The sequence below is a fragment of the Phocoena phocoena genome, chromosome 3 (genome assembly GCF_963924675.1).
Source record: "Phocoena phocoena chromosome 3, mPhoPho1.1, whole genome shotgun sequence".
NCBI classification, from domain to species: Eukaryota; Metazoa; Chordata; class Mammalia; order Artiodactyla; family Phocoenidae; genus Phocoena; species Phocoena phocoena.
In genome coordinates, this window is record NC_089221.1 from 170231214 (window position 1) to 170252953 (window position 21740).

At 54.6% G+C, this 21740-nt stretch overlaps 2 protein-coding genes across 4 annotated transcripts; one reads left to right on the forward strand and one right to left on the reverse strand.

Annotated features, from left to right (window-relative positions):
* Window positions 1–1928: 1928 nt before the first annotated feature.
* SIRT6 (sirtuin 6) lies at window positions 1929–8737 on the forward strand. Of its 3 annotated transcripts, XM_065873487.1 has the most exons (8): window positions 1929–1994; window positions 3485–3612; window positions 4963–5145; window positions 5430–5489; window positions 7292–7387; window positions 7466–7546; window positions 8184–8307; window positions 8396–8737. In XM_065873487.1, the coding sequence occupies exons 1-8, from the start codon at window positions 1929–1931 to the stop codon at window positions 8735–8737; spliced, it is 1080 nt and encodes a 359-aa protein (XP_065729559.1). The 3 variants fall into 3 exon arrangements, with proteins under 3 accessions (XP_065729559.1, XP_065729560.1, XP_065729561.1); XM_065873488.1 differs by lacking the exon at window positions 7466–7546; XM_065873489.1 differs by lacking the exon at window positions 4963–5145.
* Window positions 8738–10495: 1758 nt separating this feature from the next.
* On the reverse strand, window positions 10496–21407 carry CREB3L3 (cAMP responsive element binding protein 3 like 3). The gene is made up of 11 exons (XM_065875167.1): window positions 21381–21407; window positions 20752–20880; window positions 20006–20303; window positions 18817–18929; window positions 17948–17950; window positions 17013–17147; window positions 16348–16454; window positions 13615–13683; window positions 11319–11403; window positions 11017–11113; window positions 10496–10809 (listed from the first exon to the last, which is right to left on the reverse strand). The coding sequence occupies exons 1-11, from the start codon at window positions 21405–21407 to the stop codon at window positions 10496–10498; spliced, it is 1377 nt and encodes a 458-aa protein (XP_065731239.1).
* Window positions 21408–21740: the final 333 nt, after the last annotated feature.

The following is a 21740-nucleotide window of genomic DNA, read 5'->3' on the forward strand; positions in this document are numbered from 1 at the left end:
ACCCACCCATACAGCCAACACCCACCTACCATCTATCCACCCAACCATCCTTCATCCACCACCCACTGACCCATCTACTTACCACGCATCCATCCGAAGCGCACCCACCCATCCATCCACTTGTTCATCCACCTTCCCGTCCATCTACTGCCCATCCTTTCATTCACCCCTTCAATTCACCCCATTCAATCAATGTACCCATTCACTCACCACCCACTCCACCCACCCTTTTTCTTTACTCCTGTCTAACGGGCTCAATCACACCCAGAGCAGGGTGTAACTGACACCCGAGAGAAGTCCGCAGGTTGCCTGGGCAGGAGGGAATCCGCAGGCTTGGGGGAGGGGGAAGTACCCTCATCTAGGGACCGCTTCCTGGAAGAGGTGATGATATATGAACAGGGCCTGATGGCTGGGCAGGATATTGAGCTGCAGCAGCAGAAGAAGAGGGTACGTACCCTAGACAGCGCAAAGGCTGGGAAGTGGGAGGTGCACGCATGAATGAGTGTGTGTGTGGGTGTCAGCATGCCTCAGCATAGCTGGGACACACACCAGCCTTTCCTTTCTCCCACATGCCAGGGATCAGGGGCAAGGAGCCTGAGGCCCTAAGGGGAGCCTCCATCCCAGGCCTCCCTTAACTCCTTCCCCTCCTACCTCCTGCAGCTCCAGTGACTCCAGCACCAGGCCACTGTGTCCACTGCCAGCTCTGGTTACCTGCTCCCAGCTGGGCCACCAGCTCGCACCAGCAGCTCCCAGCTCGCAGCTCTGACACCTGATCAGCTCTGAGCGGGCAGCTGCCCCAGGGGGCCGGGGATGAGCAGAGGGAGGAGACAGGCTGGCAGCAGGGCTGTCTGTTGGCCAAGGGGCTCTGGTGGGAAGACACCGATGTTCTTCCCGACCACGGCTGGACGGATTTCAGTTTCTGGAATGAGCCACCCTTTTCCTCTCTTCTCAGCCTTCGTACTTGCGGTCCCTATGCCAGGAGCCCTCTTTCTGTACCTCCTGTCACCCCCAAGTGGCTGATTCTCCCCATCTCAATCGTACTCACTGTTCAGATCTTTGCTGCAACATCCCCTCCTCCAGGAAGCCTTCCTGCTTGCCCCCAGGCTGGGTCAGGCGCCTCCTCTGAGCTCCTTCATTGCCCAGTGCCCTCATTACAACCCACTCACACTAAGTCACCATCGCCCGGTCACAGGGTGCTGCCTGTGTTCTCCAGCGTCTCCCCAGTAAACAGTAGGTGCTCAATACGTTTCTTAAATGAGTCCTCAAGGCCTCCAGCCCCGGTGATTGTGAGCAGTTTCTCCAGCCTCTTGGTGAAGTCAGGACCTGTCCTGCTGAGTGATGATCATCCACCTGGATAACGTCCAGATAACTTAGAGTGGCGTCCGTAACCCTCCCTAGTGAGGTCCCAAATTGCCACCCCCTGAGGCCCCCGCACACATGCACAGGTACCCTGCATTTGTAAATTTAGAAACTTATGAAATGTGCAGGGGAAAAAACCTTGGACTCGAAGCATAAGTCCTGGGTCCCTTCTCTCAGGCCATGTCCTGTGAGGGATGGGGTGCGGGGAAGGGGCGCATCAGTTTACTCATTTGTAAAAAGGGGAAAGAGGGAACCGATCGCTTGCGCCTCTCATTTTAGAGGTGACTAGAGAACTCTCACGTGGGCAGTCCCCTAGTTTCCAGCCCGGGTCACTGGACAGCCCTATTCTCGCCACCATCCACATGCCCAGCACAGTAGGAAGCTGGCTGCTCTTTGCCAGCAATTAATATGGCGACTGAGGCATTAGCGCGAGCCGCATGCGCCTTGCGGAGAAGAGGCCGGGTACAGAGGATGAGAAGGCGGCTCCTCCTTCTTCCTCGTCCCACCCCGTTTCCGGCGGAAGCGGCCGCAACAAGGGAAACTTTATTGTTCCCGTTGGGGCCTGGAGGATGTCGGTGAATTATGCGGCGGGGCTGTCGCCGTACGCGGACAAGGGCAAGTGCGGTCTCCCCGAGGTGAGCGCGGCCGGGTGTCCCGACGGCCGTCGTCAGGGACGTGGGCTGGGCGGGGCCGGCTGGCAGCGGGCATTCTGGGAGTATCAGGAGACACTGAAGCTAGACAATGGGAGGGACTTCCCAGTGAGGAGGGGGCGGGAAGTGACGCCCCAGCGCGCCTGGGGACGCGACCACGCCCAGCTCCGGATCGGTCAGGTTGGGACTGAGGCTAGGACCCAGGTCGGGAAGTCCTGAAGTTCTGATGGGGGACCAGGGGCTGTAGTTCCAGGCGGAAGGCACTACCGGGGCAAAGGCGCGGGGGTGGGAATAAACAAACTTGGAGAACAGATTAGACCAGAGAGGTTACCAAAACCAGGCCAAGATGGGCCTCAAGTGGCAAGCTCGGGAGCTGACACCATCCTGAGGGTGATGAGGAAGGGTTTTGAGCTGGGGAGGAACCTGGAGGATGTAAGTCAGAAAGACCCCTCCAGCCACGCTGAGAGGAAGTCCCCACCATACACTGAGACCTTGGCGGGTAACTTCCTTTTGGGTCTCCTCTCCTCTTCTGTAAACGGGGGAGAAGATTGCCCCCACCCCACAAAGGCTAGTGCGTCCCTTTCGAGTCAGGCATTAGTGAGTTCCCAGGTGGTGTGAAGCCCCACTCCTCTCCTGCCTGGTTTCCATTTTATTCCACAAACATTTATTAAGTACCTACCATGCACCAGACACTTTCTCCGCCCTAGGGCCACATCGGAAGGTGAGAGGCCTCGAAATATAGCGTGGTTAGTTTGTATGGGCTGGGTAATTTCATAGGCTAGTGAGTGGGAGAATTATTCCAGCTATTTCGGGGAAGGGGTGGGGATTTCCAGGAATTGGGCCACCGCCCACTTTTTGGCCATTTGTGGTTAGCCTTTGAACTGTCCTGGCACCTGTGGGTGTTAATACATTTAGTATATGCTGAGGTATTACAATGAGTGTATAATGAGGCTCCAGGTATACTGGAAGTCGAATCTTCCGCCATCTTGGACCTTTGACCAGTTTTTGTTATGTCCTACGGCTGTGTCATTCTTTGTTTTTTTTAAATAAATTTATTTTATTTATTTATTTATTTTTGGCTGCGTTGGGTCTTCGTTGCTGCGCGCGGGCTTCCTCTAGTTGCGGCGAGCGGGAGCCACTCTTCGTTGTGGTGCGAGGGCTTCTCATTGCGGTGGCTTCCCCTGTTGCGGAGCACGGGCTCCAGGCGTGCGGGCTTCAGTAGTTGTGGCACACGGGTTCAGTAGTTGTGGCTCACCAGCTCTAGAGCGCAGGCTCAGCAGTCGTGGCACGCGGGCTTAGTTGCTCCGCGGCATGTGGTATCTTGCCGGGCCAGGGCCCGAACCCATGTCCCCTGCATTGGCAGGCGGATTCTTAACCACTGCGCCACCAGGGAAGCCCTGTGTCATTCTTTTAAAGGTTGTTCCCTGCCCCCTTCCCTCCTGTTTCGCTCCCTTCCACTCTCTCCCACCCAACAGGTCTTTGATCCCCCTGAGGAGTTGGAGCGGAAGGTATGGGAGCTGGCACAGCTGGTCTGGCAGTCCTCCAACGTGGTGTTCCACACGGGCGCGGGCATCAGCACAGCCTCAGGCATCCCCGACTTCAGGTCCGTGCGCATGGAGGGAAGTCAAGGCAGGGCTTCCCTGTGAGCTCACAGATGTCTGGCCATCGGAACCCCTCCTGCCGCCTTTCCTCCCGCTGAGTCTGGGGTGATCTGTCAGTTCCCTGGGGTGTTGGGGATGGGAAAGACCCTTCCTTTGGAGAATGTCCCTTTATATCACACCCAACATTCCATTCCACCGGCCAGAACTTGGTCACCTGACTACACCTAGTTGCAAGTGATGCTGGGAAATGTAGTCTTTCGTCTAGGCTCACTGCAAGGCTAACTAGTGGGGTTCTATTATTACCAGAGAAAAAGGGGAGAATTGATATCAAGGACAATTAGCTCCATACTCACTTACAAATATTTTTCTGTCAGACCTCTGGTGGGACAAGTGGCTTAACCACCTGGACCTCAGTTTCCTCACCTGTAAGTGAGGGTGTGAGGCCAGATAATGTCTAAACGTTAGGCAGCCTGTGTTAGACAAGAGTTTCATTGATGAAAAGCAGGGGTCTCTAACTGGTGGCCTCCGAGTGGCCCCTGTAGGTGCTGAGTTTGCAACCCTACCCCGTAGGGCAGGCCTATCACAATTGTGCTCTCTTTGTAAGGCCTCTCAGGCCCACGGAGCAGACTCTTACAGCAGAAGAGCAGATTTCTCGTTCTTGGAGGAATGTTAGAATTCTAAGGTGTGAATCTCACCCCCCTTCCATAACCTGCCATGGCTCCCCACTGCCACACAGGAGCGTTCTCAGCACTTCAGGCTGGAAATCAAAGCTGTTCCCAACCTAGCCCTGGATCAGCTCTCCAACCTCAGCCCCTGCAGCCCCTGCAGTCCCCAGACCACTCACAGGCTGTTGCCAGCCCCCTGGCCTTTGCTTACCTCTTCTGTCTGAGCTGCCCGGCCCTTTCCTGTCTGTTCAAGAGACAGCTCAGCCTCCTCCAGGAAGCCTTCCCACATTTCCACAAAGAGTCCTTACCGCTTCGACTGGGCCAGCCCAGCCTCAGGTTCCTCCCTCTGCCCCAGCCCCACAGAGCTGGAGAGTCTGTGTCCACCTGTGTCTCTCCCCACAAGATGGAGGACTCCTTGAGGGCAGGGCCTGGGTCCCCTAGGGCCCCAGCATCACCCAGCGCAGGGCCAGGCTCAGTGCAGCAGCAGTAAGTGTTGGTGGGATTGAATAGTTAATTTCTGCCCTTGTGTACCACGTTCTCCCTCCTTCCTCCCCCACCCCCTCCTTTGACTGTGTCACTTTGTCTGTCTCTGACTCTCTTTCTCTGCCTCCGTTTCTCTGTCTCCTTTTCCGTCCCCTGTCTTCCTGATCCCTAAGCTCTCTCTGTCTCTCCCGCCTGCCACCTCAGGGGCCCCCATGGCGTCTGGACGATGGAGGAGCAGGGCCTGGCCCCCAAGTTCGACACCACCTTCGAGAACGCGCGGCCCACGAAGACTCACATGGCACTGGTGCAGCTGGAGCGCGTGGGCCTCCTGCGCTTCCTGGTCAGCCAGAACGTGGACGGGCTGCACGTGCGCTCTGGCTTCCCCAGGTGCACCCCGCGTCCAGCCCCGCTCAGCCTTGGGCAGCCTGCCCCTCTCTCCGAGCCTCAGTTTCCTCATCTGGAAAATGGGTGTTGATGGCAGCCCCTCCCTCTCAAGGCCACTGTGGCGATTCAGCCAGGAGAGGTGCTTGGTGCTCAGCTGCCAGCGTCAGTGTCTGCTAGGCGGGCACGTCTGGAGAATCGAGATCCCCTCTTCCTGGTCCTGGGGGGTGGATTCCAGCCCTGAGGCCTCTGGATCCCCTCCACTAAGCCTCTTCCTTCTCCTCCCACAGGGACAAGCTGGCAGAGCTTCACGGAAACATGTTTGTAGAAGAATGTGTCAAGTGTAAGACGTGAGTGCCACGGAGGGTAGGGGCGGGGGCCCAAGGTGTGGATGACCCAGGTCGGGCTCTGCAGAAGGGCCTTGTGAGTTGAACCTGATGTTTCCAGAGACGAGGGTGTGACCCTCCCAGGGTGGGACTTGGGGGCGTATCTTCCTCCCGGGAGGTGTATTCATTTCCTGCAGTTGCTGTTACAAACTGCCACAACCTGAGTAACTTAAAACAACGGAAACTGATAGTCTTATGGGTCTGAAAGCTCGAAGTCCACAATCAAGGTGTTGGCAGGGCTGTGCTCTGCCTGAACCCTGTCAGGGAGGATCCTTCCTGCCTCTTCCAGCTCCTCATGGTTTCCGTGTCCCTGTGTGTCTGTGTCCCCTCCTCTTTTTTTTTTTTTTTTTTTAATATTCACTTATGGCTTTAGTTGTGGCACGCAGGATTTTCGTTGCGGCACGCAGGATCTTTTTAGTTGCCACATGCAAGCTCTTAGTTGCAGCATGCGGGATCTAGTTCCCTGAACAGGGATCGAACCCGGGCCCCCTGCATTGGGAGCGCAGAGTCTTACCCACTGGACCACCAGGGAAGTCCCTGTGTCCCCTCTTCTTATAAGGACATCAGTCACGTGGGTTAGGGGCCACCCTACACAAATGTGACCTTATCTGAACCCAGCCAGTACATCTGCAACAACCCTACTTCCAAATAAGGTCTTATTCCAAAATACTTGGGAGCCACCACTCAGCCCATAACAGGGTGTGACGGGGCATTCTTCCGGCTCTGGAAAGGCTGAGCCTTCCTGGAACAGGAGGGCTCTGGGCGTGTCTCCCTCTGCTGGGCAAGCAGCCTTACGGGTGCGTGTGGCTCCCCTGCGGGTGGAATCTCTTAAGACCAGAGCACAGATGGGGCCCCAACTTTAAAAACAAATTTTTTTCTCTCTAAATTTATTTTGAAAAACTTCAATCTGGTGGAAAACTCACAAGAACCATACAATGAACTCATACTTGACCTAGACTGGGGATCCCCAACTTTTTCCTGTACAGGGCCATATGGTAAATATCTTCAGCTTTGTGGGCCAGGCTGTCTCTGTCGTGACTATCAGCTTTGTAGCGTGAAAGCTGCTATAGACAGCACTTAAAGGAATGGGCATGGCCGTGTGCCAATAAAACTTTATTTACAAAAATGGGAAGCAGAGGGCCAGATTTGATCCTCAGGGCTATGGTTTGCTGACTCTGACCTAGATTCATCAATGTTACCATTTCGCCACAATTTGTTTCTCCTCTTCTCTCTGTTTGGATTTGCTCTACTGTTCAAGGGGCAGATTTCCTTATCCTTTGCCCCTTAAACCCTTTAGACATTTATCTCCCACAAGCCACGGTATTCTCTTCCACAGCCGCGGTGCAGTTTCTAAAGTCAGGAAATGTAAAAACCACAGACGCGACTATTCTCCCCAATCTGTGTTCCCAGCGCTCCCTCCCATTGTTGCTGTTTTTCCCCCGGTGCAGGGTCCAACCCAGGGCAGCACTCTGCATGCCACTGTCCCATCTCTTCAGTCTCCTTTACCTGGAGCACTTCCCGACCTTTCTCTGTTTTCCGAGCTGTGGACCTTTTGAAGCAGCCAGGCCAGCTGTTTTGTGGGAGGCCCCCTCTGCCCCCGCCATGCTGGGTTTGCCGGATGTCCCCTCATGCTTAGATTCTGGTCATGTGGCCCCCGCTTTCCTGGGAGAACAGCTGCCTGCGAAAAGCAAGAGCCATCCAGGTGGGGCCGCAGGGTAGGCACCTGGGAGCGGGCAGGAAGCTGACCCCTTCCTCTCCCGACACAGGCAGTACGTCCGGGACACCGTCGTGGGCAGCATGGGCCTGAAGGCCACCGGCCGGCTCTGCACCGTGGCCAAGTCAAGGGGGCTGCGGGCCTGCAGGTAAGCGGCCCCTCCCCATGCCCGGGACCCCAGGGGAGGCGGCCAGTGTCCCTGCTGACTCCCCCGCTCTCCGTACAGGGGGGAGCTGAGAGACACTATCCTGGACTGGGAAGACTCCCTGCCTGACCGGGACCTCACTCTGGCCGATGAGGCCAGCAGGTCTGACCCCCACCGAGCCCAGGGTGGGGTGGGTAGGGGAGGGGCAGAAACACAGCCAGCTGCAACCCCGGGGACATCAGGAAAGAGGTGGCCCACACCCTCTCTGGGCTTCGCTTCCCCCGTAACAATGGCAGCTCCTGTGTACTGAGCCCTCATACCCCCGGCCCCGGCCAGAGGCCTCACACACCATCCTCACCACAGCCCAGGGTGGGTGCTGCTCGGGGCCCATTTTACAGACGAGGAAACCGAGGCTGGAGCAAGCTGACACCTCCGTCCACACTGCCCAGCCAGGAAGTGACTGAGCCAGGTCTGGAACCCAGGGGTCCAAGTGGGGACATCAGCAGCTCCACTTCTGCCGACGGGGTGGGGTGGCTCCGGCAGAAGGGAAGCGGCGGGCAGGATTCAGAGCAGCTTGGAAACTGGGGCAAGCCGGCCCCCAGACAGAGATGGGCGCTGTGTGAGCCGGCCTCCCAGGGCTGGCCCCAGCGTATCAGCAGAGCAGTGAAGCCATGGCATTTGAGCAAGGGTGGGGTGGTGTGTGTGTTGGAGACGTCCCGCCCCCAGCCTCGTGGGGCAGGAGGAGGGCTACAGAGACCCTTGCCGAGGAGATCAGGCTAATCCCACCTCCTGGCCCCAGGAACGCGGACCTGTCCATCACGCTGGGCACCTCCCTGCAAATCCGGCCCAGCGGGAACCTGCCCCTCGCCACCAAACGCCACGGAGGCCGGCTGGTCATCGTCAACCTTCAGCCCACCAAGCACGTACGTGCTGGAGCCCACCCCTGACCCCTGACACCCCAGGCCCCCCCAAGCCTTCTCCCTCCGCCTGACCGGTCCCCGCCCCCCGCAGGACCGCCACGCAGACCTGCGTATCCACGGCTATGTAGATGAAGTCATGACCCGGCTCATGAAGCATCTGGGCCTGGAGATCCCGGCCTGGGACGGCCCCCGCGTGCTGGAGAGGGCGCTGCCACCCCTGCCCCGCCCGCCCACCCCCAAGCTGGAGCCCAAGGAGGAGGCCCCCGCCCAGCTCCACAGCCCAGCGCCCGCCAGCCCCAAGCAGGAGCCTGCAGCTGAGCCTGGTGCCCAGCACGACGGCTCCGGGCCCGCCAGCCCCAAAAGGGAGCGGCTGGACAGTCCTGCTCCCCGCAGGCCCCCCAAAAGAGTGAAGACCGAGGTGGTTCCCAGCTGACCAGGGGGCCTGGGGAGGGCGGGGCTGTTTGTAGAAACCATGGATTCTTTTTTTTTTTCTTACTGGTCTCACTTTGTTACTCGTCTCTGTCCTTGTGGGGAGACCTCAGGGCGCTGAGAGCTGGGCTCCAGGCCCCAGGGCAGACTTGCCCTCCATTGCACCTCCCTTTAGCTTGGGGCCTCTGGAGGGGGCCTGGGAAGGAGCAGCCCCCCTGGACTCTGACCTTGGAGCTGACACCCCCCCACCCCCTGTACCTGCTCCACCCCCAGGCTCCAGCCTCTGACTCAGGATGTTCCTGGGAGGTGTGGCCAGGCCCTCTGTGGTTTCCTCTGACCCCTGGGCCCTCACACTCCCCAACCCCTGCCTACCCCCAGACAGCCTTCACAGTCCCTCCAGGAGGGAAGGGAGGCAGGGCCATCATTTAGGAGCCAGACTTCATGGCAGGACAGACAATAGAGGCTCACACTGCCTTTGGGGCTGGAGGAGGAAGGGTGGGTCCACCTGGCTTCCTCCAGGCTTCCAGAAAAGCCTTCAATGCAATAAAAGAATTTCTTGCATCTGAGCCTGTGTTTGCCATCCACAACCTTGCCCTGGGTCCTAGTCCCTGGGGGCAGGGTTGTGTGGTCCCCTCACCCCCTGGGATGTGTGCCTCAGCAATCCAGGCCTGGGGGCGAAGGAGGGGGCCTTACCAGCTGCAGATATTTGCTGAGTGCTCAGTTCGTAATTCTCACTTGCGGGATTCTTTATTATGTGCCCTCTGCTACTAGGCTGTGAGCCCCTTGAGGAGAGAGGCCGCGTTTTTTTTATCTCAATTGCAACCCCTGGGCACCTGTGCAAAGCGGGCAGGGCCAGGGTGACGCGTTAAAGGAAGAGCGCAGATGCAGCTGGGGTCAGTCCTCTCCAGCTGCGACCTTGGGCAGGTCCCTTCATTCCCGACGCCTCAGTGCCCTCATCCATAAAACGAGCAGGGTGGGCAGCCTGGCCCCCCAGGAAGGCAACTGCCGCAGGCCTTCCGCGAATACCCTGGAAGGGTCGGGGGTGTGTGTGTGGGGTGCGGGCCAGAGCTACCTTGCCCTCCTGCTGCACCCTGCTCTCCGCCCGCTGCCGCTCTCCAAGGTGCTGAACACGCACCGGCACCTCTCTGGTCACCGCTCCAGCCTGGGGGTCAAGGGACCCCCTGCCTCACTCCTCTATCCTAGGCTGGCCTAGTCCCTCCTTCTGTGGGTTGGGGAGCTCCAGATTCTAATTCAGCCCCCACCCCACTCCACCTCCATGCCAGCCGTGTTCTCTCAAAATACTTTATTAAGGACCGTAGCAGTCTTAGAAAAAGGGAACAGCTGTGAGCCATGGTGGCCCCGAAGTTCAGAGCTCAGCCCGTGCTCCAGGGCCAGGGTCCCAGCAGACTTTGGCCGCTTCCTCCTCCCTGTGTTCCAGGGGGCAGGAAGGAGTCCCTGAGCGGGGAGTTACCGAGGCCTGGTGTATGCCTATCTCTCTGGGTCTGTGGATCAGTCTGTGTCTGTCTTCCTGTTTCCTTCTGCACCTGGGTCTGTGTATTTCTCAGGCTTTGTGGCCTTATGGTCTGTGTCTGAGCATCAGTTTCTGCATGGGCCTGGGTACCTGGGTCTGAAGCTGTGAGTCTGTGCGTCTCCATCCTGACACCATCGCCGGGGTCTCTCCCTCACCTCGGATCCCTGTGCCTGTCTCTGTCCACTGTAGCACACCTGACTAGAGGGGCCTGGGGGCACGTACCCCTGGTGCTCACAGCTCCCCCACTGCTACCTCCAGCCCCACGCGCCCTGGGCCAAGTGCTTGTTCAGGCCGGGCACAGTCTAGGAGGGCGGCCCGGTCCAGCTCCTTCATGGAGTTGCCCTGGACCAGGGTCCCATTGTCCAGATCCTCCGTCGAGTTGTCCGGAGCCGGCGGGTCCCGGGATCCCCATTCCCCCTGAGGGCTGCTTGGAGACCCTTCCTGAAGTGTGCCAGCCTTGGGCCCATGTCCTGGGGTTTCGGAGCCTGGCACGGTGTTGGGAGCCACACGGGATGCAGCATCATTGTGCAAAGTTCTGGAGAAAACTGAGCAAGGGTTGGGGGGTTGTGAGGGATGGCCTGGGGGGCTGGGTCCCTTCTTTCTTTTAGCCCCCAGCCTCAGGAAGCAGTTGCAAGGGGGCCTCCTCCCCCTCCCCCAGTGGCCCAGTATGGGGGCTGGGGATCCAAGGGGAGTGCGCCCACGGGGCAGCCCAGAGGGTTTTTGAGGGAGGAGCAACCCCCTGATCCACCTACCTCGTACAGGCACGAAGTCTCCGGGGCTCTCAGCTTTGTTGGAGGTGAAAGGGCTGATGGAGGGGAGGATGATGAGGGCGAAGGAGAAGAGCAGGACCTGGTGGAGATGGGGGCAGGGTCACCCCATCCCTCCCCCTCCCCTGAGCACACTCGTCTCATAGGCAGGGAAACTGAGGCCCAGAAGAATGGAGCACGCGTGAGCTAGGGCTCAGGGCCGGCTGTCCTCCTACTCACACTCACCTCCCCCACAGGACCCTCTGCCAAGGCTGACAAGCCCCTTGGAGCTGGGGGTCAGGACTCACCGCTATGCAGGTGCCCGTCTGAGCCGACTTGCTGGTGGACTGGACCACGATGGCCTGGAGTTTCTTCAGCTGCTCCAAGAGGGACCTTAGTGGAAACAGGAAGACTTGCTTGATCCCTACATAGCCTTGACCTGCCTCCCTGTGATTCATGGGGTCCCCCAGCCTGGCTGAAGTCTGAATCCCGTCCATCCTTCAAGGCCCCACTGCTCTTAAAAGTCCCAGAAGCTCCCTCAATAAATCACTGAACATCTCACCCACTTCTCTGCCACCCCACCTTCTCCATCCAGGTTGCCATTACTGCTCGCCTGGACACTGGCCCCAGCCTCTGGGCCCCCCAAGCTTCTCCTGCCTCCTCTAGAGTTCATGCTCCACACTTTTTCAAATGTGAGGCAACTTCTCCCAACTCTCGCAGAGTTCCCATCTCCCTCGGAAGTAAAAGCCCAAGTCCTCCCCGAGGCCCACAAGGCCTGGCACAGCCAGTCCCGTCCCCTCCCTGCCCTCCCCTCCTCCCTCTCTCCCCCTCGCTCACTGTGCTCCAGACACACAGCCCCTCACTGTTCCTCCTACTCACAAGCATTCCTGCCCCAGGGCCTCTGCACAGGCTGTACTCTCGGTACCAAGGACACTGTTCCCCTGCCCCATCCCCCACAGGTCTTTTTGTAGCTGCTTCTTTCTTAGCTGTTGGGTCTCATCTCAAATGTCACTTTATCTGACCTCCCTGCCTAAAATGGCACCCCCCTTACTCCCTAGCCCCTTCCCCCTAGTTTATTTTTCTTCCCAGTGGCTATCACTATTTGAATCATCTTTCATATATTTTTGTTTGTCTTGAGTCTGTTTCTCAGTAGACTGTGAGTCTTTAAGTGGAGGGGCTGGGTCTGTTTTGTTCACTGTTTGGGCCCCAGTGTCCAGAACTATGCCTGGCACAGAGTAGATGCTAAATAAAAATTGAGTAAGTAGGGCCACACAGTTTGATCTAGAAGTATGCCGATGTAGCAAATACTCAGTGGAAGCTACTTGGAAACAATGGCTCAAGAATTTTCCTCAGGTTAAATACAGGTTAGTAGAAAATAATACGACCTGGTTGGAAAGTTTAAACATAGCTACATTATAGCACAGAAAGAAAAGAACTAAAATTCCCTTCTAAATACCACCGTAAGAATCAATCAATTCCCTGGTGGCTCAGTGGTTAAGAATCCGCCTGCCAATGCAGGGGACACAAGTTCAAGCCCTGATCCGGGAAGATCCCACATGCCATAGAGCAACTAAGCCCGTGCACCACAACTACTGAGCCTGCGCTCTAGAGCCCACGAGCCACAACTACTGAGCCCACGTGCCACAACTACTGAAGCCCGTGCGCCTAGAGCCCATGCTCCACAGCAAGAGAAGCCACGTCAATGAGAAGCCTGCACACCACAACAAAGAGTAGCCTCCGCTCACCGCAACTAGAGAAAGCGCACGTGCAGCAACGAAGACCCAGCTCAGCCAAAAATAAATAAATAAAGTTATTAGGAAAAAAAATCAATCCTTCACTATTTTCAAACAGACGATTCTATGAAAGAATAAGGCACCAAGCACTGTCCACACAACATGAAGAATGTGCTGATAGGTTTTTAAAAAATAGATCAAGCTGTTTAAACTTCAAACAGGACATCACAGAAGATGGAAATTTAGCCTGTATTAACTCAGTTATGGAGGCAACACCGACCTTGTGACAAGATGAATGTATATATGCAGGGGGATAAAAGATTTAAGGTTTAAAAAACACCCAACAACTTGACAGCGGCATACATTTCTTCCCCAAAGCTGAATGAATGCAACAAAGTCCTCTCTGCCACCAGAGCAGACATCCAACAGTTCAAAATGTGAATCGGGAGGTTGACCACGACGGGGGGAGGAAATACCACCTCCTCCCATCACAACTAAAGTGTTAACACAAGCTATTTCACAAACACCTGTAATGGCATCATCCATGACACCCCCCCAAAAATTGACTAAGTAAATGCACCCACAGATGGAATCACCTGCAGTTATCCAGCATACCATACTCCTAGCCTTTAGCCATTCATATGCCATTTCCTCTACCGGCAGCGTCTTCCCTTTAGTGAACTCTTATACATCCTTCAAGGGCCCAAGTCCAAAACCCTTTTTCTCTGCAGGCTTCCCCCTTTCTAAGTGGAGCCCTTACCCCCTGCTCTGCCCTGCCATCACACAGCCTGTCCCCCCATGTCCACCTCTCCTGCAAGGGACTCTGGGGTCAGCTCCTCCTGTTCTCTGCCCCAGTTTGACCAATACTCACAGGTTCTGCTTCTCAAGATGCAAGACCTTCCTCTGAAGTTCCTGGTTCTGGGCAGTGCAGGCTGACATCCTGAAGAGGCAACATCACAGTGACATTCAGAATATGCCTGTCACCAACAGGTCAAACTAACATCTCTTTGTGAGGCCCCACTGTACAGGCAGGGAACCGAAGCCCAGAGAGGGGAAGTCATTCATCCAAAGTCACCCTGGCAAGTCTGTAACAAGGCCAGAAGTTGAACCCAGTTCTGCCTGGCTCCTAGGTACCATCTTTGCATTGGTGTGGGGGCTTTCTTCTGGTCTGAGCCCCCAGGATTGGAAATGGACCACCAAACTCAGGCAGTGATGCTTTGAGAAGATACAGTAGCATGGCAACTGAGTCCAAGGAGACCCAAGTTACAATCTTCACCCTCCCTGTGACCTTGAGGTGCTCTGCTGTCTGGCCTCAGTCCCCTCATCTGTAAAGTAGAGATACAGTTACCTAGTTCATAGAGCAGTTGGGCACTGATATGAAGTAAAGTTGATTAGGGGCTTAGCAGAGTACATTTGAGGAACAAGACAATGTGATCATTCCATCTAGGGTTTTGGGGTCCAGTCCGGGAACCCCACCTTTCCCATCTGCATCCATCTGTTAATGCCGTCTTTGCCCAGACCACTCAGATGTAGAATTAAAACACTCAAATCATCAGTCCAGTGGTTAAAACTTCACCTTCCAGTGCAGGGGATGTAGGTTCAATCCCTGGTTGGGAGCTAGGATCCCATATGCCTTGAAGCAAAAAAAAAAAAAAAAAACCAACCAAAACATAAAACAGAAGCAATATTGTAGTAAATTCAATAAAAACTTTTAAAATGGTCCACATCGAAAAATCTTAAAAAAACCCAAAACACTCAAATCATGGCATGAGGATATGCTAGTCCTCATATCACAACCAGGGAAGAGAATAAATTCTCCCACTAAAAGGCCCTCCTTCTAAATAACTCATAGGATAAAGAAAAATCCACTGTGTAAATTAAGAAAGACCTAGGGACCAAATGGTAATGACAATGGTACAAACGAAAATGTATGAGATGCAGATAAAGCAGTGCTGAGAGAAAAATGTATAACTATTTCTCTTTTTCTTTTTTTTTTTGGCCCCTCAGCATGCGGGATCTTAGTTCTCTGACTAGGGATCAAACCTGTGCCCTGCTGCAGTGGAAGCATGGAGTCTTAACCACTGGACCACCAGGGAAGTCCCCCCAAATGTATAACCTTATTACAGCTCAACCAGCTGAACATACACATTTAACAGTTAGCAAAAGAACAACAGAATAGATCTTCCCCACCAAAAGCAAAACAAAACACAACTAAAGACACAATAAAGCTAAGAGTAGAAATAAAGGAACTAGAATACAAAAAGACAACTGGGAGGAAAAGCCAGAAATTCATTCTTTGAAAAGAATAATAAAACAGACAAACTTCTGGCAAGATTGATCAAGATAAAAAACAAGAGAAGGCACAAATACACATGAGTAATTAAAAAGGGCACAACTATAAATTATTCAGAACTTAAAAAAATAATAGGAGAGAACTATGAACAATTTTATGTCAGTAAATTTGAAATGGACAACTTCCCAGAAGAATATGACATCTCAGAATTGACTAGAAAAGAAATAGAAAACCCAAATCTGTAACACTTAATTAAATCACTTTTGGTTTAAAAAGTGAGCAAGCTAAGTTTTTAGGTTTCTATTAAAGAATAAAGAGGAGCCCGTCCCTCAGTAGCCTAAATGAGTTGAGGGAGGCGACTGGATGAGATTGGGGTGCACAGTTCTTTTTCTTTTTTAATATTTATTTATTTACTTATTTAGCTACGCCAGGTCTTAGTTGCGGCACGTGGATCTTTGTTGTGGCATGTGGGATCTATTTCCTTGACCAGGGATCGAACCTGGGCCCCCTGCATTGGGAACGTGTTGTCTTAGCCACTGGACTACCAGGGAAGTCCTGGGGTGCACAGTTCTTTTTTTTTTTAATTAATTGATTTATTTATTTTTGGTTGCATTGTGTCTTTGTTGCTGCGCATGGGTTTTCTCGAGTTGTGTCAGGTGGAGGCTACTCTTCGTTGTGGTGCACAGGTTTCTCATCGTAGTGGCTTCTTTTGTTGCGGAGCACGGGCTCTAGGCACGCAGGCTTCAGTAGTTGTGGCCCGTGGGCTCCATAGTTGTGGCTCACAAGCTCTAGAGCGCAGGCTCAGTAGTTGTGGTGCACGGGCTTAGCTGCTTCGTGGCATGTGGGATCTTCCCGGACCAGGGCTTGAATCTGTGTCTCCTGCATTGGCAGGTGGATTCTTAACCACTGCGCCAACAGGGAAGTCCCGGGTGCACAGTTCTTAAGTTGAGGAAATTCTGCCTTTCTTCTCCCCCACCAAAGGAAGCCATGACAGCTCTGAGGATCAGTGATGCTCAGCAAGGGAAGTAAATGTCCCATCTTCAGGCAAAGAGCCAGGACAAGATGGATGATACCTTCTCCCTTCTTGGCACAACATCTTCTAGGGGATTAAGGGGCCTCGAACCTGAGCCCTGTACCACCTTACTAGGCATTTTTCCATCCTTGCAACTCACGTGAAAAATCGTCTCTCCCAGAGAAGGAAGCAACTCTAATTTTGTCAGATCCTGAAAACTGTGACCTTAGCTCCATTGCATCCCTCTCTCAGGCCTCAGTTTCCCCCTTAAGTGTGGTGTCCCGGGACCCCAGCCTTACCGAGTTTCCAGGCCATCAATATATTCCTTCTTCTTTTTCCGGCTTTCTTGGGCTGACTGTTTGTTCCGAATTTTCCGGCGGATTTTCTTCAGCACTCGCTCCTCATACTGCAGAGTGACATGGGGAGCAGACTGAGGCAGTCTGGACGGTCCGCTCTCTTGTCCAGACCCCACAACTTCACCCCATTATCCTCCCAAGGGAGCCATCCCAGACTCAGGGACTTGAGGGCAGACCCATGATGACTTGAAGACCAGATTTTCTGCCACGAAATTCTTGCAGAATCTCTAGAGGGGTCCTGGGTTCTGAAGGTTTTCCCAGCTCCCAAACCCAGTCCCGAATTGGCAACTGGATTTTGTGCACTGGTGCAATCCCGCCATCTTCTGGCCATCTGTGGGAACAGCGCCTTTCCCGAGGCCAGTTATCAAGACTAAGAGAGGTCTTCCAATTGGAAAAGCAAACTAAGATACTGATATTGAGTGAACAGGCTGGGTGGAGACTGCGGCCAGCTAGAAAGCCCCACTGCGGTGGCTTTGAGGATGATTTTTCTGGCTCTGGTGACAGACACGTCCTAACATTCTAGTGTGGGAGACCCAAAGGTGAGACTCATGGGCAAGTAGCTGCAGGAAAGGGGGCGAGCTCCAGAGCCAGGGGTCCCACTGACTCACCTTGGTGAGGGGAAGCTGGGTGGGCAGGGTGATGCCTTCTTTGGCCAACAGCTTCTTCTCGTCCTCTGTCAGCACCAGCTCCTGGCTGTGCTCGGTCCCAAGGCGCAACAGGTTGGGGGCTGCCAGGTGATGTTGCTGTGGGGAAACCAGCAGAATTGCTTTGAGGGCAGGGAGAGTGACCGCCTCTGGGAAATGAAAGAGGCATCAGGTCTGAGAAACAATCGATCCATCTGCTGTAGAGTCCCCACTGGCACTAGGGCTCCAAAGAACCAGCACACAGCCCTCTGACCCAGCAATTCCACTTCCAGGAATTGCTCTTTAGATACAAGTTTTTCATTTGTTTCACAAGTAGTCATTAGACAGCTATGTATTTAGCACCTACTACATGCCAGGCACTTCTCTGGGCTCTGAACATTCCTTGCAGTGCATTCTGCAACAGCAAAGGGAAAATCCAACACACAAGGCACAGGTTAAGTGAGCCTCCAGGAAATGGGGGTGAGGGGTGTTTCTCCCTGTCTACTTGTTTGTACCTTTGGAACTTGGACTATGTGAATGCATTTGCCTATTCAAATTTTTTAAAATTAAATTTAAATTATGAAATAGAAACATTGAAAATGAAAGAATCGGGTCATCAGAGAGCCAAGTATTAGGAATGTCACACCATGGAATGGGAGGCTCAGGAATAAAGGTTGGAGATTGGGGCAGCCTGACATTCGCTGGATCAAATTCCACTCCCTAGAATTCCAGGCCATGGATCAGCCCAACCATTTTCTCTCCAGGATCCAAGCCTCAGTATGTTCATCTGCCAAATGGGGATAAGGCCTTCCACTTCCCAACGCTGTTCACACACAGAACAACGGTATTAAACTTGACACATTTACAAAAGCCAGTTAGTATTTCCAGAACAGTCACTCACCTTTCCTATCTTTCAAGACCTGCTGAAGTTCTGCCTCCTCCAGGAAGCCTTCCTGGACCTGCAATGCCCCTCCAGCCTCTCCCCCTCATGGGTACACTTCCATGAGCAGTCAGTTGTCCCCTTTTGACCATGAGGTCCCCAGAGGCTGAGCACACAGCTGGTGCTCACCGCGCATCTCTCAAGTCAAGAGGGGTGTTCTGCCCTTTCTTAGAGGTTGTCAGGACAACTTTGGGCATCAGGCAAATTAGAGTTCAAATTCTGACTCGGCCACTTTCTTGCCGTGTGACTTTGGGTTTGTGGCTTAACCTCTCTGGGCATTGGCTTTCTCATCTGAGAAATGGAGGTACTGATTGGGTTCTCAGGTCTGGTTTACCTGTAGTCGAACCCCAGGGCAAGATAGACAGCCCTCAGTCAGCGTGCAATGGGCGCAGTAGGCCCAATGGGCCAGCCCAGGGATTAAGCCTGCAGCACCTGTGTGACTTAGGTCAAATTACTGGACCTCTCTGTGCCCATTTCCTCAAATGTAGAATTAAGATAAGAGCCCCAGTTTTCAGGGTTGCTGTGAATTAAAAGATGATACATTAAGAGCATTTAGAAGAGTGCCTGGCCTATAGTAGATGCTTGGTAAGTTTTAGCCCTTTTTTTTTTTTTTTTAATACTACTACTATAGTAGAAAGTATCCCAGCCCAGGAGACAGAGAACTCAGGACTGGGACCCACTGACTTACTCTGGGTGTAAGTCAGAGTAAGTGACTTGGACTTACCTTGGACAACTATCAGCCCCTGTCTGTGACTGTCTTCCAGTCTCCAAAATGGGGGTATTGGGGCCCCATGAACCCCAGTGCCCTCCCACCTCTGATGCGCCAGGGGTCGGGTGGGGACTGCTCACCAAGTCCCCGCCACTGCCAGAGAGGAGGAGGTCTTTCACTGTGAGGTTGCAGTGTGGGGGTGAGTTGGCCAGCTCAGCCTGCTCCCCGGCGTACAGGCCTGGGCTCCACATTTCTGACAGGGCAGATGGGGACAGAGAAAGGGAGGGAGTCAGGCGGGGGACCCCTGAGCTCCCAGCTTCTACTTCCCTCCTCCAGCAAAGCTCCCAGAATTGACCCCAATGTGCTAGGGATTTGTAGCACAGCTTGGGGCCCCAAGACCTGGTGCCTCAGTCTCCCTTCCACCATAAGATGGGAACCCAGATTCATCAGGACATTGTCAGGGACCCACTGTCAACCTGGGAGGGAGGAGCTGTTATTGCCCAGGATTATAGGCTGGATCTGCAGCTGGCCTGGCCTTATCTCTCCCTTGGGGAAAGGACCAGGTCTGATTCACCTGTGGTTCCCTCCCACCAGGTACCTGGCAAACTGTAGGTGAGCTGCTCTGGAGAGCGCAGACTTCAGAGTCAAATAGCCCTTTGCTCTAATCCCGACTAGGTGGAGCTGTGTGACCTTGGGCAAGGGACTAAACCTCTCTGAGCCTTAGTTTTGTCAAGTCTCCAAAGGGACAAATAAGCGTTCCCATACCATCGCAATGCTCAAGAGACAAAGGATACCCTGTTGGCGGTGGCTTCTGCATCAGGCCTTTCTCCAGGTCCAAGGGGAACACCCCAAGGCCTGGGATCCCGTGACCTCACACACTTTCATTGAGTGTCTACTATGATCCAGGCACGGAAGGTACAAAAATGAGGTTGCCAGCATGATGCTTGCAGAAGGAACCAGCCTGCCAGGGGCGCATCTCACCTTTGCGGCTCTGACTCAATTCTTAACCACCTGGAAAATGGGCCCATGACAGACAGCAACCCAATACCCATCTCAAAAGGTGGGTTTGCATGGGCTTCCCTGGTGGCGCAGTGGTTGAGAGTCCACCTGCCAACGCAGGGGACACGGGTTCGTGCCCCGGTCCGGGAAGATCCCACATGCCGCGGAGCGGCTGGGCCCGTGAGCCATGGCCGCTGAGCCTGCGCGTCCGGAGCCTGTGCTCCGCAATGGGAGAGGCCACAACAGTGAGAGGCCTGCGTACCGAAAATGGGTTTGCGTGTACAGTGCCTGGGAGAAGGTGAGGGTAGTTGGCAAAGACTCAGGACTCACCCAGGTCTATAGCAACGGAAGCCTCAAGCCCTTGGGCCACTGGCCCAAGGTTCCTGGTGGGGCAGGCAGGGCCAGTATGGTAGGAGGGGCAGGGCCCCTTGCCAGACTCTGCGCTATGGCAGCTGGCCTGGGTGGCAGCCACCCCACTGTGTGGAGGGGTGTCCTGGGGGTCGGAGGGCAGATCTTCTGAGATGCCACTGTCACTGGCCGCAGGAGACCAGCTCGGGGAGCTGGGCACTGATTCTCCAGAACCCAGGATGGAGTTGAGGAAATCATCAGAGTTCGGGCCTGGCAGGACCTGTTGGGACAGAGAGGGATGGTGGGAATTAGGAGGCCTATGTTTCGGTTTGGATAGCTGTGTGTCTCTGGGCAAGCCACTGACCCTCTCTGGGCCTCACGTGTCCTTTCTGTAAGATGGAAAGAGCTAACGCTCCTTGCCCCCAGTGTTGTTGGAGCCTGAACACAGTCATGTAGCACAGGAACAACATCCAACCGTGTCGAGGCACAGGCCCCAAGTTTAAGTCTGGACCCAACTCCAAACTGTTGTGTGACCCAGGACAAGTTACCACCCCTCTCTGGGCCTCGCTTTTCCCCACCTATAAGGAGGTGATGGCATCTGCCCCTTAGGTCGCTGAGAGGTTCCATACAATAACGTGCTTTGCTAAAATCTCACACATGAGCAATAAACGCACAGAGCTGAGTGGGGTCCTGGCTCTGGCCCTGGGGTAAATGCAGCGGGTTATCACCTGGTCCTCAACGTGGCCCCAGTCCTCGCCCAGCTCTATGTGTCTCAGGATGCCGTCTTGCCGGTCAAACAGGAGATCCAAGAGTTCCAGGCTGTCGGTAGGGCACGTGAGACTGGTGGAGGAAGCCATCTGGGGCAAGGAGGGGACATTTGTGAGGGTCACGCAGCCCTTCTCCTCCCCACCACCCATCTGCACACCACCCTGAGGTCCATCCTGCTCCAGTTCCATCCCGGCTCCAGCCCCAAGGTCGGGCCTGCTGCTCCTGCTTGCTGGACTTCTGTCTCCAAATCTGTGTTTTGGGGCCAACCCAGAGACTCCCGGGGCCTGACAGCCAATTTCTTTAAAAAGTGGTAGACAGATGCCCCCGTGGGGATGATCAGCCGATGGAACTAGCCCTCTCCTGCACTCCCATGCTGCCCAAATTCCCCCCTTCTGGAAGGTGGGGGGACCAGGAAGAAAGACCAGGAGCAGCCCCAGAATGGAGACACAATTTTGGTCGTTGCATTCTCCCTCTGGGCCTCAGTCTTCTCATCTGTAAAATGGGATGTGAGGTTCCTGCCAACCCTGGGAGCTTGGGGAAGGTTCCTGGCATAAACCCTCCCTCACCTGGAGACCAGTGCAGGGCTCACCTTTCCAACTGCTAAATCCCCATTCATGAGCCTGGCCAGCTCTTTCTCCAGCCACTTCTGTGTCTGCTGCGAAGTGGGGGCTCACCCCACCACCAGGGCTCCCAGGCTCAGCCGGCTCTTCTCTGTGGCTCTGTCACCACCCCTAAAAGATGCTGAAATAGTCCTGGGGAGCTCCTAGCCCACCCCCAGGTGCTGATTGGGGAACAGGCAAGACAGACAGGGTTAAGGGCCAGTGACACGGGGGCAGGCTAGGGGGAGGGGAGGGAAGACCGTTATCTCAGATGTTTCGTACTTTTCCAGCCGGCAGTGGGCAAAGGCCAAAGTCTGGGGAGCCGCGGCTCTCGCATGACCTCTCCCCTA